At 40.5% G+C, this 19816-nt stretch overlaps 1 protein-coding gene across 4 annotated transcripts in view; it reads right to left on the minus strand.

The window, feature by feature from the left end:
- Positions 1–217: 217 nt before the first annotated feature.
- The window catches only part of LOC108711356 (ephrin type-A receptor 5), a 231508-nt gene continuing 211909 nt past the window's right edge, over positions 218–19816 (minus strand). For all 4 annotated transcript variants that reach the window (XM_041591116.1, XM_041591117.1, XM_018253018.2 and 1 more), the window contains 3 exons: positions 12734–12927; positions 2846–3001; positions 218–943 (listed from right to left, as the gene is read on the minus strand). In XM_041591116.1, coding sequence (XP_041447050.1) covers positions 838–943; positions 2846–3001; positions 12734–12927 — 456 coding nt within the window. In that variant the 3' untranslated portion in view covers positions 218–837. The remainder of the gene's footprint in view (positions 944–2845; positions 3002–12733; positions 12928–19816) is intronic.

Consider the following 19816-nt stretch of genomic DNA (forward strand, 5'->3'; position numbering starts at 1 on the left):
AACTTGCATCATTTTCTTTTTCATTCATGTACCCTGCATTGCAAAAATGTTAAGAATCTTAGAAATGGAAATGTTTATTTTGTTGTAGAAATAATGGCTAATGTTTCTTCAGTTATTTTTTTCTGCATGTAACTGAAACCAAGTGTGTAGCAAACTGTACAATATATACATTTCATTATAGACTATATTAATCTCACAGAAGCAGACTAAAAGAAACTCAAGAACACAAAAAAATAAATATATTGTATTTGCAAGTGATCAAGCAACATGTTTATACATTAGGTTCTCTAGATAATGCTGTGTAACAGCATTCTTTAAATTTAAAAAAACAAACAAACTGTATAACTAACAAGAAAATCTAAACATATTGCTCTTCAATACACTTGTAGACAATTCAACTTAGTAAATGTCCAAAAACTGCAGCTTTTGACTAGGCCATACATGGCTACAAAACTTTGTTGTAAATGATCCATTCAAGTAAGTTCTTGGAAGAATTTATCGTGCTGCTACAATGAAAGCACTACCAAGATGCTATATACAATTTGTGTACAAAGCATCATGGGAAGTCTTTTGTTACAGAAACTGGTCACCCTGTCTTATTGTACATCCATCTTCAGATCCCATGCATGTTGCTGTTTTTCATGAAGAATGATAGAGATAAAATAAAAAATAAATGGAAGCCTGATCCCAATACTGATTTTGAGTTATCTTGTTGCATGTGCTATTTTCTGTTTTCTATAGCACTCTACTTCCCTTTTTCATTTCAATCTAATCTGTATCTATAAATCTCTGGACAGGTAACAAAGTGCAGGTTTGCTTGGTGGTGAAATGGCACAATTACAATGGCACCATTCCGTTCAATAACTGGGCCCTCATTTCTTGAATGCTGTTCATTATCTTCTTTTGATGGCCAGACAGAGTCACTCCAAATCTCCTCAAATCTCTGAAAAGGAGAAGTACAAGTACAATTACTATCTATCTAAATACAAAAACTCTGCACTTCAGAATTGTTATGAATTGTGTGGTCTTATCTTAAAGACTTTGTTTCACTCTGCTTGGAATGGAGAAAATAGGCACAGAGGGTGTTAAATCTTAGCAGTATGAAAGAAAATGCGGAACCTCACAGTCATGGTAGAATTGGTTTGAGAAAACAGATTAAGATATTTCTGGACAAAAAATATGAAACTACGCTACCTGACTTAAGATACATTATATATATATATATATATATATATTATATATATATATATATATATATATATATATACACACACATATTAGAAAGTGAGCATAGCATAAACACTTTATTGTATGTATTCATTTATATAACTCATAAGGCAGAAGCACGAACAGGGTTACAGTTTATATAATGAAACAGTGATAATATAAGATTATAAACTCTATGGGTAGGGACATCCATCCTCTTGTTTTTTAGCTCTTAACCTTTAATGCAACTGTACTTTGTATTTATTATTGTAATGAATCCTGTTAGTTGTATTAATTAATTGTTTTGTTGTACAGTGCTGTGTACATAAGAAGCGCTATAGAAATAAAAATATACAGCCGTATACAAGTATGAGGGTTGTAAATACATGTTTACTATAAGGTTCCTCCCAGAAAGAGTTTACGGATTAAAAGGATGATGATGCATTCTATCCTAATTATAGTGTATGCCATCTGATTTCCTTTTCTGTAGACATCTTTCTGAAAGTCTGAACTAAGCATGGTAGCTGGTACAGAAAAATGCAACTATCCACAAGGCTCCTTATGAAGAATAATTAATGCTATTTAATTTTACCAAACATTTAATGCAAATGTAAACAAAACAGGGCTGATTTACAGACAAGTGTAAATATGCATCTATTCAGTGCTGTTACCCATAGCAACCTCTCAGAAGTTTTTGCTTTCTAGTGGACTGTACAAATGTAATTGCTGCTGGCTACTATGAGTATGTCACCTGTGTATGTCATAATATATTATTTCCCTTTAACATTCATTTAAATATGGGTACAGAATACACTATGATGCACTATACCAGTGTTCCCCAACCAGTGGCTTGTGAACAGCATGTTGCTCAACAAACCATTGGATGTTGCTTCCAGTGATCTCAAAACAGGTGCTTATTTTTGAATTTCTGGCTTGTAGGCAAGCTTTAGGTTGTAGACTGTCAATCCACATATGGGCTATCATAGCTAACCACAGATCATATTTGGCACCACAGGAACTTCACGTATGCTTATGTTGCTCTCCATCATTTTTTTATGTAGCTAACATGTAAAATATAAAGTTGGGACCCCTGCACTATACACTATACTGAATTACTAACAGTTCAGTATAGTGTATAGACATACAATAATACTTTAAAATAATAAACAAAAATGTAGGGTTCTGTCATACTGTATATAATAATGGCACCAATCAGAAACTGTCAGTACACAGATTCTGCTGTGTCTTATGACCATTTACTTATAAGCATATACAATTCCTTTTGGACAGTCTGGATGACCCCATTCCAGTGAGTGAAAAGGGTCATAGACAGAGAGTATTGAAATTATTATTTGTGAAAATCTATGCACATATACAAGCTTTGGTCCTTTGGCTGCAATTGAACTTCAATTTTAGCTGATTCTCATTGTCAGAAAATGGCACACACAGCATTCATACTAAATCTATATGTGCATATCATATTTATTTATTTATATATTCCTTTGCCATAATGAACTCACGGACATAGCAGATTATCTTTTATTAAACACTAGTTACACACACACACACACACACGTATATATTTATATATATATATATAATTTGCACATCTAGTATATGAAATAAAGGGTTTACTTACTCCAGTGTCAATTGAGTGACTACATCCATTGAATTATAACCATTCTCCATAAATGTCTCAGTATACCTTCCCATTTTGATAGCTTCCAGCCATTCATTTACTGATCTATAGGTACCAGTTCCAACAGGACTATGTTCAATTAGTAAATTTGATACCCTAAAATAGAAAAATTTATTAACTTTATACCTTTATTTGCAATGTTGCCAATTATGCTAATGCTTTTAAATTCCTATTACAACTTATAATAAAATATAATTTTTAGCATTAACACACAAATCAATATTCCTTTAAGTTTAAACTTAAGCCCAAGCAGGTTTTTTTTAAAGTTTCTTTTCTGCAAATAAGGCCAATTTGACAAACTAATAGATCATATGAAAAGATACAATCAGATATACAAGTTAACAATTAACAACTCCCTCTAGCACACCATACTTTTTGCATGCTTTTAATAATGTATACAGAAACACATAATAATACAATATGAAGACACCAATTGAATTGTAGCATTCCAAGAAAACAAAGGTTGAAATACAGAAGAATGATTCATTAAAATGTAATGCCTCTTTTCTTTTTTATGTTGAAACAAATCTAGTCTGCACGGCATTCAGTTTTCATTAAAACCTTTTGGAGAACATAACTTTTTTTTTGCTTGAAAAAGCAATATTGTAATATGACAGGTTGTTTATTTACTTTGCTGGAATCTTGTAGCAGTTTATATTAAATTAATTTCCAGTCAGCAGGTATTTGTATCTTATTAGGGATTTACAGGTGCCAGCATAAAGTTCTTATAATTAAAGTTTTGCTATTGTAATTTAATAATTTTTGACATAACCTTGAACATTAATATGATTTCCAGCATCTTATTACATTTTTACTCTTATGTACTGCATACATTTTGATAACAAAGCAGCTTTATTGTTTATATTGGGATTCATTGTTATACTAAGGAACTTTCCACTAGTGGCCCATGGGTGAGAGAGTCACGCCTTCTTGTGATAAATTTGCTCAGATAACTGAATCTCATTTTATCAGTGCTACTGATTCCAATGAAAGCTCCAAGTATACTAACAAAAAAATCACATAGCTTGTTATTTTAGTTTAAAGGAGAAGGAAAGCTGCCAAGGCAGTTTATTGCCAATAGATTAGCCACAACAGTGCAAGCTAGAACACCATTTTTATTCTTTAGAATGCTTTTCCATAGCTGAGTGATAAGCTCTAGACATTGTCTCTGTTTGTTTAGGATAGCAGCTGCCATATTAGCTTACTGTGACATCACTTCCTTCCTGAGTCTCTCCCTGCTCGTTCATAGCTCTGAGCTCAGATTTCTGCAGGGAGGGGGAGAGGAGCAAATTGAGCAGACCAAGCCCAAGCCCAAACCCTAGAGGTTTAAGCTAAAAACAGGAAGTCTGATACAGAAGCCCATGTGTACATAATAGAAGGAAAGAAATGTGTGTTTTTTTGTCAGAGGACTCTGAGCAGCATTAGAGTTTACTAGTGTATTTATATAAACCTTTCTGCTAAAGCTTACTTAGATTTAACTTTTCCTTCTCCTTAAAGTAAACACTTTAAATAGCTAAATGACAGCGAAACTATAATCAATTAACCTTTCTCTCTTAAAGGGGAACTCCACAAAAACATAACTTGAGCTTTTTGAAAAGTAAACATAATTTCAAACAATTTTTCAATATACTTATATAAATTAAAAAACATGTAGACTTTTCATGATTTGTAATGGTTTGGAAAAGTTCCATAAGCCTAGCCCCCTGCTGTCCTGATGTTTCTGACTACTTTGCTGAGCTAGCTGACTACTGTTACTTTGTATCAGCAGCCATCTGTCCTTAGCCTGCATCCTCCAAACCACACAATTCCCTGTACAGGTGATTTCAATAAGTAACAGTGCAATGCATTGTGGGTTATGTATTTCCTACATGTTGTCTGTAAGCTGTGGAGAAGTTTTTACAATTTATAACACCAGTGTTTTAGTCCCTCCTTCCCTGCCAGGATTTCATATGATGCAGAAAGAGAAGATCTGTTAACTAACTGGATTTCAGCATGGAAAATGGCATTTATTCATACTTTTTGAAGAAACTGTGATAGATATATTAGGGGTTACTGTGTTATGTGGGCCTCTTTTGGTTTGGAAGCCGGAGTTCCCCTTTAAGCATACTGCAAATGGCTGTGAACATGCAGAATACAGTATAGTGTTTTGAAAATATATTTATTATTTTTTCAATATCCTATTTTCATTCTTCACTTGATGACAGGTTAGATTAGTACTGATGTTGGAATATATGCAACAAACTCTGGTGTTTCTCAATCCTCTTCCTTCCACCATATTGTTCATGGTCTTCTACACTGTTAAATGTGCTCCTTTAAATGTGCACTGTTAGATGTGTTATCCTTGTGTGATTCACAAATAAACCTACTCACAAGTTGCTGTACTGAGTGTTCCCTTTGTGATCATTATAAAGCCCACCTCTGCCAACAACTGATTGCAAAATAATATTATTTCTAAAACCTTTTTAAAATCGTCATGCGCTTATGTTTTGGTCCAAGTCATAGGTTTAACTAAACTGCGCTAATTCTCTTTATAAGCAAACACTTTCATAACTGTTTATTGTTTTTAAATGGTCCTCTATGGACATTAGTTTGGTTTTTCTTTTTCACAGGTCCTTAGATGATAGAAAGCCTGATACTAATTTCTGAAGCAGCCGTTATAGTGGAGAGTTTGAAAAGGTGCTGCTTCTGTTGGCAAGCCAAATGACATACAGTACAGATGCTCATCATCACTGGCAGGATATATGAATTGCTGATTATTCTTTTTGGGCATTATTTGCTGAATCACAGCATGGCCAGCAGCTTGTGTCAATTACATCCAAACACATGGTAATGCAATCAAGGTCTGTAAAAAGATAATTGTGTTTTCAGAAATGTGTTCCTTTTTGACCACACTTAAAACAAATTAAAGTAAATTTGAATTAAAAAAACAGAACTGGGTTATTTCTTTAAAATGTTGTATTATGTTTGTTTATGTATTACAATGTAGTTATAGATGGTTTAATGTATCATTGGAGGGTCAAAAGTCAACTCCAAAATGCCCCTTTTTACTAAAAATCATAGGTATGTTTTTATAGGTTTACCTATAAAAAAAGCTTCTAAGTAGAATGCCTTTGAATTTTTCACAGTTTTATATGGTGAACATGTTTATATTATTTTAGAGCTTTCTCAAAACAATGGTTTCCATTGATTCTCTTGTCTATATTATATGCAGTTGTAAGCAAGTCTTATCCTCTGACAAATGATGAGACTATTTAAGTCACATAGCTTAACTAATTTGAGTGAGTGTTCCAGAAGTCAAATACAGGCATGGGACCTGTTATCCAGAATGCTTTGGACCTGGGGATTTCCCGATAAGGGATCTTTCCATAATTTGGATCTTCATACCTTAAGTCTACTAGAAAATCATGTAAACATTAAATAAACCCAATAGGCTGGTTTTGCTTCCAATAAGTATTAATATCATAGTTTCTATCAAGTACAATGTACTGTTTTATTATTACAGAGAAAAAGAAAAAAGTGTATTGAGTATTTGAATAAAATTGAGTCTATGGGAGACAGCCTTATTTCAGGGCATTCTGGATAATGATTGTCATTTAATGGATCCCATACCTGTATTAAAGGAGAATTCAAACCCTCCTCAATTATGAAAAGCCCCTACCTACTAACCTCCCACATACTTCAATAGCCCTGAAAATGTCCCTAAAATATTTCTCACCTATCAGTGCAGAGTAAGTGCAGCGGAGCTTGTGGCTTCGTACCGACTGCGCATACTCCAAAAGTGCTGGAAATTGCTGAGGACCCGAATTGAGGAGGTTCTTTTTGATTACTTTTGAGAATGCATATAAATATCGCATTTTTGTGACTGGATCCAGAATATGAGTAGCTGGAGAAATATACTTGAATATAAGTCTTAGATTTGAATGATATATTTTGTAGTGAAAAAACTAGGGAGGAATAATTAACATGTATTTTATTATTAACATGTATTTATATAGCGCCAACATATTGCGTAGCACTGTAAAGTAAATGTGATTATACAACTACATCACATGAATTACATATATAGAATATATGGAGTAACAAACATCACAATCAATACAGGTACAAAAAGGTGAGGAAGGCCCTATGCATAGGCATACAGTCTAAAGGGAAGGGAGTAATACACAAGGTGTGGGAGTGGGCAAGATCGAATTAAGTGGGTGAGAAATGTGGTATTGTATGTGGTGTTGCGTTTGGTAGTTAAGCAGAGTGGGGTAGGCTTCTCGAAAGAAGTGCGTTTTCAGAGATTTTTTGAAAGCAGAAAGGTTGGGAGAAAGTCGGACAGACCGTGGAAGAGCGTTCCAGAGGAGGGGTGCAGCCCTTGCAAAGTCTTGAATGCGAGCATGTGAGGAGGTAATGAGAGAAGAGTTGAGTAGCAGGTCAGTAGAGGAGCGTAGTAAGCGAGTGGGTGAGTATATAGAGATGAGTTCAGAGATGTAGGGTGGAGCAGAGTTGTGAAGTGCTTTGAAAGTCAGTGTCATTAATTTGAATTTGATTCTGAAAGGTAACGGAAGCCAGTGCAGGGATTGACAGAATGGCGAGGCAGAGGAGGAGCGGTTGCTGAGGTGTATGAGCCTCGCAGCAGTGTTCATTATGGACTGGAGAGGTGACAGTCTCTGGAGGGGGAGGCCAATTAAAAGACAGTTACAGTAGTCTAGACGCGATATGATGAGAGAGTGAATAAGAATTTTGGCAGCGTCTTGGGTGATAAATGATCGTATTTTGGATATGTTCCTTAGGTGGAAGTGACATGATTTAATAAGTGACTGGATATGAGGAGTGAATGACAGGGCAGAATCTAGGATAACCCCAAGGCACCGGGCCTGGGGAGAGGGGGTGATAGTGGAATTGTTAACTATGATGGATACTTCGGGGATGCTACTGGTGTTTGTTGGAGGAAAGAGAACCATTTCAGTTTTAGAGAGGTTTAATTTAAGGTAGCGTTGCGACATCCAGGTAGTGATAGCGGACAGGCAGGAGGAGACGCGAGTTAGGAGTTCTGGGTTGAGATCAGGAGATGAGAGATAGATCTGAGTATCGTCAGCATAGAGGTGGTAGTGAAAACCATACGAATTTATTAATTTGCCAAGGGAGGAAGTATAGAGGGAGAATAGTAATGGTCCCAGGACAGAGCCTTGGGGAACTCCAACAGAAAGAGGTAGGGGAGAAGATGATACTCCATTGTAGGAGACACTGAAGGAACGATTGGTGATGTAAGAAGAGAACCAGGACAGGGCTGTGTCACGAAGGCCAAGCGACTGGAGGGACTGGAGGAGGAGAGGGTGATCTACAGTGTCAAATGCGGCTGAGAGATCAAGCAGTATTAGTAGTGAGAAATGATTGTTGGCTTAAGCGGTTAAGAGGTCATTAGTTAGTCGAGTCAGGGCAGTTTCCGTGGAGTGTTGTGGCTTAAAACCAGATTGTAGGGGGTCCAGCAGGTTATTGTCAGAGAGGAATGAGGTAAGTCGGTTGTAGACTAGGCGCTCAAGTAGTTTAGAGATGAAAGGTAGCAGAGAGATAGGTCGGAGGTTGTCAATATTGGAGGGATCAAGAGAGGGTTTTTTCAGAATGGGGGTGACAAGAGCATGTTTTAGTTGAGAAGGAAACAGTCCAGTTGAGAGCGAAAGATTAAATAGGTGAGTTAAGGCTTTGATTAGACAAGGATTGGTATTGCGTAGAAGTTTTGAGGGAATTGGATCAAGCGGGCAGGTGGTAAGGTGAGAAGAGGCCAGAAGCTTTGAGACTTCCTCATCAGTGACAGGGGTGAAGGAGCACAGGAGAGACTGGGGAGTGTGGAGGGAGGGTGGTGGAAGTCTAGGGGGGTTGAGTAGTGTAATGTCCCTTCTGATAGTGTCAATTTTGTTTTTGAAGTGCTCAGCAATATCTTGAGCAGAGACAGATGTGCATGGAGGGGGTGGAGAAGGGGAAAGGAGAGTGTTAAAGGTGGAGAAAAGTTGTGCTGGTTTTTTAGAAAGGGAGTTAATGAGTGAAGTAAAGTATGTTTGTTTGGCTTGGAAGAGGCTGGTGTTAAAGGAGCGCAGGGCAGATTTGTAGCTCCAAAAGTCTGATTCTGAACGGGATTTGCGCCAGCGACGCTCAAGTGCACGTGAGTGTCTTTGGAGCGCTTTTGTATGAGCAGTATGCCAAGGTTGAAGTGGTTTGGGTCGAGAACGTTTACTTTTTATAGGAGCAAGCTCATTTAGGGCAGTGGTGAGAGTACTATAGTAGACAGAGGTAGCCACATTAGGACATGAGATGGCTGAGATATTAGAGTGAAGAGAGTCAAAGGAAGAAGAGAGATGTGACATGTCTACAGCTTGCAAGTCACGGTAAGTACGTGTTTGGGGAATAGCAGGGGGTGAGGAGGGAGTTAGTGAGAGTTGAAATGTGAGCATATTGTGATCAGAAAGGGGAAATGGGGAGTTAGTAAAATTGGAGGTTGAACAGAGTCTGGTAAATATGAGATCCAGAGCATTACCATTGGAGTGAGAGGGGGAGTCTGAGCACAAAGATAAGCCTAGGGAGGAGGTTAGTGAAAGAAGTTTAGAGACAGAAGAGTTGTTAATGTTGTTAACGGGTATATTAAGTCACCTAATATGATGGATGGGATGTTAGATGAAAGAAAGTAAGGAAGCCAAGCAGCAAAGTTGTCCAGAAATTGTACAGTTGGTCCTGGTGGTCGATATATAACAGCAATGCAGAGTGAAACAGGAGAAAAGAGCCTAATGCAGTGAGCCTCAAATGAGGAGAATGATAAAGAGGGAACAGGTGGAAGAACTTTAAAAGTACAGCGGGGAGAGAGAAGCAAACCCACCCCGCCTCCAGGTCTGTTACCAGGTCTGGGAGTATGAGTAAGGTGTAGGCCCCCATAGGACAGGGCAGCAGGTGAGGCAGTGTCAGTAGGAGAGAGCCAGGTTTCAGTAAGCGCAAGCAGGTTAAAGGAATTTGCAATGAAATGGTCGTGTATAGTGGTGAGTTTGTTGCAGACAGATCTGGCATTCCAGAGAGCACATGAAAGATTAACTGGGTTTTTGGGTATAGGAGTAAGTGTTCTGTACTGTTTGAATTTGCTCCGGAGAGAAGGAGCTCGTGGCCGTGATATAACTGGGATGGGGTAAGGGCCAGGGTTTGGGGAAATGTCCCCAGCTGCCAGCAATAGAAAGGAAAGAAAGACTAAGTGAGAGCGGGATTTATAAGTCCTTGGTTTGTATGAAAAAGAGGAGTTTTGTGGAATAGCTAAACAGAGTACTTTATAAACTTCATGTGTGGAGAGGGAAGGAGAGGAGAGTAGAGAGGCTGAGATTTTTATAGAACTGGGATTTGATAGAGGAGGTAGTGAAAAATGTTTTATGAAGCATGAGAGTGAAAGGAGGAGAAATGCAGGATAAAGCATGTTTGGAGTAAGAAGTTACAAACTAGCAGGTACAAGCAAATCTGTTTTCTTCTTATCCCAGATGGTTCACTGTTGATTGCAGGGGAATCCGGTTCCTTTTGCCTTGTCAATGCCTTGTCCAACTGCCTTGTTTAACTGTCATTTCTAAGCACATGTGAAATTTTAGCACTTAGGAAATGTTAGCACTCGTGCCATGCCCCAGACACGAGTGCCATCCCCAATACTGGGTCTGAATTTATATGTAGCTGATTGGGAAAACCAGAGCCTAATTAATCAATTAATCAATTAAATAGCTAGCAATGGGCAGAGTTTTACAGACACCAGAACCAGGTTTGGGGCTATAAAAATATCTCTTGTTCACGGAGGAGGGGACACAGATGTGTGCTTTAGATATTTATCAAAGAACTAAAGTAGAATAGGCCTGACAGACAAAAGTTATTGGGGTTAACAAATACAAGTAGGGATATAGCAGAATTACCAGAATAAACAGTTGCAGTATATGGATATGGCAGTGTATGGATATAGCAGAATTACCAGAATAAACAGTTGCAGTATATGGATATGGCAGTGTATGGATATAGCAGAATTACCAGAATAAACAGTTGCAGTATATGGATATGGCAGTGTATGGATATACAGATGAAGCCACTTGGATTTGTGAGATAAATGCGTCATGACTCATGGTTAATTGAAGAAACTGCGTTATCTAAAGTCATCTTAACTCATTTAATGCATTTAACCTTTCCATTAGCATACCAAAGCACCATTGTGAACAATGGTGAATGCTTTAATTAGATGGGATGTTGTGACGCAGTTTTCTGTGTTAAATGAGATAAATGGGATATCTGTGTTTAGTTATTCTGTGTCAAACAGACAAACCAAAGTGGCTGCATCTGTAGCAGAATTACCAGAATAAACAGTTGCAGTATATGGATAATGTAAGTCACCTTCCAGGCAGATAACAAACCAGCCACAACCTCCTCCTAGGCTAAACACACCTCCCCCAGCTTATAGGTCAGTACACTCTAGCTTTGCCTTTAATAAAGTTGCCAGATATGGAGTATGTGATGTAATTTGCACCTCCCTTTGATGATGTGCAGAGTGATGTAATCTGATACTTCCTGTAATAGCTGCTGAAGTCTTGAGGTAAAGATATTTAAAAAGAGGGAGAGGAGGATTCCTGCAGTGGAGCAGAATTTCAGTTAGGAGTTTTACACAGGAGACTGTACAGAACTCTAAAGAAAGTCAGATAACCGTGGTAAACTGGGTGCAGGCAGCGAATCTGCATGTGGGCTGCATGTTATAGTGAATTACACATCTTAATGTAATATGCAGGCTCCAAGGGCAGAGAGCTGCAGATTGTCTTTCTAGCTGGAAACATATTTGCTTCCAAACATTCCTTTTTGTATTTTTGTGCACTATATATGCTGTACAAGTGATTGCATTGTTTCTTAATGCTGAAATAGTAAGTTGTAACCATGTACTTGCTGCCTCCCAGGATGATCTCATTTATGTGCTGTTGGTGTTATCACTATGAGCTGCCTGGTAGAATGGTGTTCTTATGAGCTGCCTGGTAGGATGGTCTTATAAGCTGCCTGATAGGATGGTTTTCTTATGAGTTTCCTCATGGATTGTTTTTCTGGTGAGCTGCCTGATAGGATGGTTTCCTGTGTGTTGCCTTATGGGTTGGTTCTCGTATGAGCTGCCTAGTAGGATGGTTATCTTATGAGCTGCCTGGTAGGATGGTGTTGTCACTGTGAACTGCCTGTTAGGAAGGAATATATATTTTCTGCCTAATTTAAAGCAGGCTGTAAGGAGTTAAATAATTCAAATGTCATACTCTGCCACTTTAATGCATGGGACACTGGGGCTCTGGGAACTGAAGATAATTTGCACACAACTATGTATAGTTTTAAGTACATAAGTTTCTGACATATCTGGCATATATTTGAAAGATCTACTATACCTTTCTGAAGCCATTTAGTTTTTGTTTTACATTCTCTTGAATACATCCTGACAGTAAACTCCACTCTCCCAAAACTATGTTGATTCCTCGGGCATGTGCTTTAGCCTGTCTTTATAATGGACAATCACATAGAATCAGTAGCATTTTTGGAACGTCTAGGTCTGAAAGGTGATTGCACTTGACCAAAACTATTGGTGACTGCACCTGCCAGAACATATGGAGTATGGTGCGTGTTGGAGATTGTCTGGAAGAAATATCAGACTAGAGGATTCTAAAATAAACAGGCTTTAACTGTGCTTTAGAATTGTTTGAATAATGCTATTTTCTTTCCTCAGGAATTTTTAAATGCAGGGAAATTTTTACTTTATCAGAAACAGCAATTACTGAAGAAATTAGTTATATATAATTAAGAGATACATTTGTTTAATACCTGTTTGATGCATTAACAAGCGTTTTCAAGCTGCTTGGGTTACGAATCAATTTATCCAAAATACTGACAATTTCTTCAAACTTGGGCCTGCTGTTTCGGTCTTTGTGCCAGCAATCCAACATAAGCTGGTAAAGAGCAGCAGGGCAATCCATAGGACTTGGCAAACGGTAACCTTCCTCAACAGCTTTAATTACCTGAGAGAGGAAAATTAATCTTTGTTTCAGATATGCAAACTTAAATAACATGTTCTGTAACTGGTTGGTAATTGGCAATTATATCCATTTTAATATTAAAATTGTTTACAGTGACTGAATTAAAAATGTTGGCCAAGTGAAGCAGTTAGTCTATTTTCCAGCCAGTAAAAGTTTTGTTTCCAAAAATATTCAACAGCAACAAAAGAACTGTCATGTAACAATCAAAGATTTTATAGACAAAAAAAATCTATAATTTAAACATCTAGAAAGCATTTATATACTGAATTTACAGTTGTTTCTATCTGACTGATTTGCTTTTTATCTGACTGATTGCTTTTTATTGTAAATTTTTTACAATTAGCATTTTAACTAGACTGCCAGTTTGCACATTTTTCAGATCATTCTTACTTCTGACTTTTTGTTCTTACTGAAATCTTACTTCTCCAATTACATTTTCAGTTCATTATTAACAACGATTTCCGTTCAACGTTGAAGCCATTTTTTTTAAAGGAGGACTGTCATTTATATAAACATGCACCCAAAAGGTACCATTCACTGTTTCATTTATTCTGCACATTGTCATGGTAACAAACATACAATATAGATCAGAGTGAAATGGAAATCTGCACTTTTTCCTGCACCATAGATTTTACTTTTCATTGCACTTAAAGGTTTAATCAATCTTTTTTTTCACACAGAAGCTTTAGCATTTTGTTTTTTAATTTCGAGATATAAATTATTGTGCTTGCTGAGTAATTTTTGATTCATTTTGCAAACAACTAAACTATGATTTGTAAAATTAATAGTAACACCCTACTTCCTATCAAATAAAAGTTAAACATTTACCCCCCAAATATGATAACTATGCAAGTACATAGAATGTTTTTATTCTGTTGATGTACTGGGTACTGAAGAACACTCTCTTTTGTATATCTGCCACCCTAGAGTTACATATACCAGTAACTATAAAAATGGTTTACAATTTTTTCAATACATTAAGTAAATAAGGGACTGGGCAATGGGAGAGTTCCCAGCTCATCTTTGCTTTTGACCAATTATAATTTCTGTTCCAATGGAACATTCCATGGCCCTCATTTGTTACAGCACCAGATAAAAAAAATAGGTGCAAGAATATTGGAAATATGTTGCTTCATTTTGATTTGTATTGCCTTTCTTGTGTTATAACTTACAACACCTGTAATTAAAGAAACTCGATAATTTAATAAAGGAAAGAATATTAAGCTTTCACTGTGCAATGCAATTGAAGGGCATGTAAGCAAGTGCCCGTGTCCTGTCATTGTGCCTCTACATCACTCTCAGGCACACATTATGCCAATTTGCATGTCGTTTCTATCTTGATAACATTTTGCACCTGATCCATGGGCAAAAATCTTGCTGGAATTCTTAGATAGAATATTGCACTGTAGGTTAAACCATGGATTATTTGAATAGGACACTAATAATCACTGGTCTTTTCTTTTTCAAGTTGTATCTCCCCGGAATGTTAAGTAAAGAAAATGTGCATAATGTAAGGGCCCGAAGGCGCAGTTGAAGTGCGGACCAAGGAGGAGGCAGGTAGTCAGCGAGTTCGTGGTACAAAGGGATCAGGCAGAAGAATAGTCGAGGTACAGGCAAAGGGTTCAATCCAGGCAGCAAAGGGTCAATCCGAATAACAGGCAAGGTTGGTACACAAGAAATCAGTCAATAATATAACACCCAGGAATCACGAAGATGAACCTATACTTGGGCAATGTTAGCAATGTCCAGGGGGTTTAAATAGGCGAGTTTTGGCGCCAAGATTTGGACGCAATGACGTCATGACGCTGACGCCGGCGTCAAGACGCTAACGTCGTGATGCCGACGCACGTTCTGACGCCGGCGACCGTTCCGTCGCCGGCGACCAATCGGAGAGCGGGAGGCAGCCGACGTCATCACACAGGGACCAGCAGGATCCACATGGGGGAGGAAGGAGTCGCCATCTTGGACGCCGTCGCCATCTTGGACGCCGTCGCCATCTTGGACGCCATGGCCAACACGAGGGTGAGAAACTTCAGTTTCCATTACAGTACCCCCTTCCTTAGGGGGGGCCTCAGGACCACCGAAACCGGGACTGGAAGGAAATTGCTTGTGGAATCTTCGAATAAGAAGAGGAGCATGGACGTCAGAGTCCTTCACCCAGGAGCATTCCTCTGGACCAAAACCCTTCCATTCGATTAAATACTGTAACCTACCCCTGGAAATTCGAGAGTCCAGAATTCTTTTGACTTCAAATTCTTGGTGTCCATCTATAAGAACAGGAGTAGGAGAAGACGAGGAAGAAGAAGAAGAATCTTTTGCCGGTTTGAGAAGAGATACATGGAAGACATTGGGAATCCGCATCTCGGGGGAAAGCTGAAGACGAACTGCCACGGGATTGATGATTTCAATAATGGGGAAAGGACCGATGAACTTGGGGCCGAGTTTAGGAGTAGGAACTTTAAGATGAATGTTCCGTGTAGACAGCCAAACCTTATCACCGAGGCAATATTGTGGGGAAGAAATTCTTCTCTTGTCCGCGAATTTCTTCTGAGACAGAGAACTCTTTTCCAAATTAGCTTTAGTGGCAACCCAGATAGCAAGCATATGAGCGACCTGATCATTGGCAGCAGGGACGTTTGTGAGAAGAAGATCTTGCGGAAAAGCTAGAGGGTTCTGACCATAGACACAAAAGAACGGAGACTTTTCAGAAGAAGCGTGCATAGCATTGTTGTGAGCAAATTCTGCCCAAGGAAGAAGGTCTGCCCAGTCGTCTTGGCACAAGGAGACATGGCAACGAAGAAATTGCTCCAATGCTTGGTTGACTCTCTCAGCAGCTCCATTAGATTGAGGGTGATAGGCAGAGGAAAACTGGAGAGAGATATGAAGTGCCTTGCATAACGATCTCCAAAATTTGGAAACGAATTGGGAACCTCTGTCCGACACCACTTCAGCCGGGAATCCGTGAAGACGAAAGATATGTTGGATGAATAATTTGGAGAGTTCCTGAGCAGAAGGTAGCTTACGCAGGGGAATGAAATGGGCCATCTTGCTGAATCGGTCAACCACGACCCAGATAACAGTATGACCGAGGGAAACAGGCAAATCCACAATGAAATCCATCGCCAGGTGAGTCCATGGACGAGAGGGAATAGGTAAAGGTAGAAGTAATCCTTTGGGAGGGGAGTGGCCAGACTTGGATGCTGCACAAACAGAACAGGAGGAGACAAAATCCTTGATGTCCTTTCGGAGAGAAGGCCACCACACTAGGCGAGACAGGAGTTCAGTAGTTTTCTTGATACCCGGATGGCCGGCTTGTCTGGAATTATGAGACTGAGCAAGGATAGAAAGACGAAGATCTGGAGGAACAAAAGCAACCCCCAAAGGAGTACTGTCAGGAGCAGAGGACTGTGCGGACAATAACTGAGAGGCCATGGTGGGGAATAAGGCAGCAATAATTTTAACAGGAGGCACAATGGGTTCAGGGTCTTCGGAACACGAATCCTCGGGAATGAAGCTTCTGGAAAGAGCGTCGGCTTTCTTATTTCTGGACCCCGGGCGGAATGTGATCACGAAATTGAATTTGGAGAAGAAAAGTGCCCATCTAGCTTGCCTGGGATTGAGGCGTTTAAGGGACTGGATGAATTCAAGGTTCTTGTGATCCGTAAAGATAGATACTGGCACCTAAGAACCTTCCAACAGATGTCTCCACTCTTCAAGAGCTAGTTTAACTGCCAATAGCTCACGGTTTCCCACGTCATAGTTCTGCTCAGAAGAAGAAAACTTTTTGGAAAAGAAAGCACAAGGATGAAGTTTGCCATCATTGGAAGACCTTTGGGACAACACCGCACCAGCCCCTACGTCGGAGGCATCCACCTCAATGAAGAATGGTAGAAGAGGTTCTGGGTGCCTAAGGATTGGGGCAGATGAAAAAGAGTCTTTGAGGTTCTTGAAAGCTTCTAAAGCCTGAGGTGTCCAACATTGGGGCTTCCCACCCTTCCGAATGAGAGACAGGATAGGGGAAATCTTGGAGGAGAAGCCTTTGATGAACTGTCTGTAGTAATTGGCAAAGCCAATAAACCTCTGGATAGCTTTAGTGCTGGTGGGGAGGGGCCAATCCTGGATCGCTGAGACTTTGGCCGGATCCATCTTGAAGCCTTGTTGGGAAATAATGTACCCCAAAAAAGGAATAGAAGAAACTTCGAAGGAACACTTTTCCAACTTGGCAAACAGATTATTTTTCCTTAAACGAGACAAAACTTCCCGTACCTGGATTCGATGCTCGGAAAGGTTTGAAGAAAAAATTAGAATGTCGTCTAGGTATACGACCACACTTATGCCAAGTAAGTCCCGGAAGACATCATTTACCAGCTCTTGGAAAACCGCAGGGGCGTTACAGAGCCCAAAGGGCATCACGAGATACTCGTAGTGCCCATCACTAGTATTAAATGCGGTTTTCCATTCGTCCCCTTCTCTGATCCGAATGAGATTGTAGGCTCCATGAAGATCAAGCTTGGTAAAGATGCTGGCGCCTTTGAGCTGGTCAAATAACTCGGAAATAAGGGGGAGCGGATAGCGTTTTTTCACAGTAATCTTGTTCAATCCGCGATAATCAATGCAGGGACGTAGACTGCCATCTTTCTTTTCTACGAAGAAGAAGCCTGCTCCTGCAGGAGACGAAGAAGGACGAATGAAGCCCCTAAGCAGATTTTCCTGGATGTACTCTTTCATCGCCGCAGTTTCAGAGGGGGAGAGCGGGTAAGTACGTCCTCTTGGAGGCATGGTTCCAGGAAGAAGCTCAATGGGACAATCATAGGGCCGGTGGGGTGGCAGGACTTCAGCAGATTTCTTGTTGAACACATCGGAGAAATCTTGATAAACAGGAGGAATTGAAGAATTTGAAACAACAGAGGATACCTTGACCAAGGACTGGGCTGGAAGACAGTTCTGTTGACAAAAGAAACCCCAACGAGAAATTTGAGTTGCGGACCAGTCAATGACTGGATTGTGGGTGCGCAACCAAGGGAGTCCAAGGACTACAGGAGTCGAAGGGCAATCAATAATCAAGAATGAAAGTCTTTCGGTATGCAGGGTGCCCACTTTGAAGGATAATTCTTGCGAAGACTTGGAGATGAAGGCAGATGAAAGAGGCCGATCATCAATGGCAAGAACACGAAGTGGAACAGCCAGACTTTGGAGAGGAATAGAATGTTGTTCTGCGAAGGCTTTATCCAAGAAGTTCCCAGCTGCGCCGGAGTCAAGGAAAGCTTGGGTAGAGATGGTCTTGGAAGCCAACTGGAACTGTACAGGGAGAAGGAAACGATGAGTAGAAGCTTGGGGAAGTTGATTAATCCCGCCCAGGTAAGTTTCCCCAAACTTACCTAGGCACTGGCGTTTCCCGACTTCGCAGGGCATTCATGGGCAAAGTGGGATTTGCCCCCACAGTATAAACAGAGTCCAGCAACCCTTCTCCTTAACTTTTCCTGTTCGGAAAGACGGGCACGACCAATCTGCATAGGCTCTTCTGGGGTGGAGGGAGAAGAAGCCGGAGTAGAAGAAGAAGAAGAAGTGCTGGGAAGAACAGGTCTCTGGAAACGAGGAGCCAGGGGAGGTTGAAACTTCCTCACACGTTCCTTTACGGCAAGGTGCTCTCTTTGGCGGGTGTCCACTTTGACTGCCAGAGCCACCAAATCTTCCCAACGAGTAGGCAATTCACGTGAAACCAAATCGTCCTTCAGACGCATGGACAACCCGTTGTAGAAGGCAGCGTGATAACTATCGTTGTCGGAATTCGATGGCATATTCTGGCACCGAACGTGTACCTTGGCGGATCTGGAACAAGCGAGAGGAGGCAGATGCAGACCGGCCGGGAGCATCGAACACTGTGCGTAGCTCATGAATAAAGGCCTTCGAATCATCTATCAGGGGGTCCTCTTTCTCCCACAACGGTGATGCCCATTCCACAGCTTTCCCAGTCAAGCGGGTAATGATGTATCCCACCTTGGCACGCTCTGAGACATATTGATGAGGTAGCAGAGTGAACTGGATCTCACACTGGTTGATGAATCCTCTACAAGCCTCAGAATCACCACTGAAGAGCGGAGGTGCCGGAATCCGGGGTTCGGAGACATGGAACGGCGCCACAGGAATAGTGGCCGGAGCAGAAGCAGGAACCTGAGCCGTAGGAGAGAGAGCTGATAACTTGTCCAAAATGGCCTCAAGAGCTTGGCCAAAATGTGACTGCTGAGCTTCATAGGCCTCCATGCGTGAGGCAATCCCACGAAAGGCTCTTCCGAAATCTGGTTGAGCCGCAGCCTCCTCAGATGGGTCCATGGCCCAAGTATAATGTAAGGGCCCGAAGGCGCAGTTGAAGTGCGGACCAAGGAGGAGGCAGGTAGTCAGCAAGTTCGTGGTACAAAGGGATCAGGCAGAAGAATAGTCGAGGTACAGGCAAAGGGTTCAATCCAGGCAGCAAAGGGTCAATCCGAATAACAGGCAAGGTTGGTACACAAGAAATCAGTCAATAATATAACACCCAGGAATCACGAAGATGAACCTATACTTGGGCAATGTTAGCAATGTCCAGGGGGTTTAAATAGGCGAGTTTTGGCGCCAAGATTTGGACGCGATGACGTCATGACGCTGACGCCGGCGTCAAGACGCTAACGTCGTGACGCCGACGCACGTTCTGACGCCGGGCGACCGTTCCGTCACCGGCGACCAATCGGAGAGCGGGAGGCAGCCGACGTCATCACACAGGGACCAGCAGGATCCACATGGGGGAGGAAGGAGTCGCCATCTTGGACGCCGTCGCCATCTTGGACGCCGTCGCCATCTTGGACGCCATGGCCTACACGAGGGTGAGAAACTTCAG

Source organism: Xenopus laevis, chromosome 1L, assembly GCF_017654675.1.
Source record: "Xenopus laevis strain J_2021 chromosome 1L, Xenopus_laevis_v10.1, whole genome shotgun sequence".
NCBI classification, from domain to species: domain Eukaryota; kingdom Metazoa; phylum Chordata; class Amphibia; order Anura; family Pipidae; genus Xenopus; species Xenopus laevis.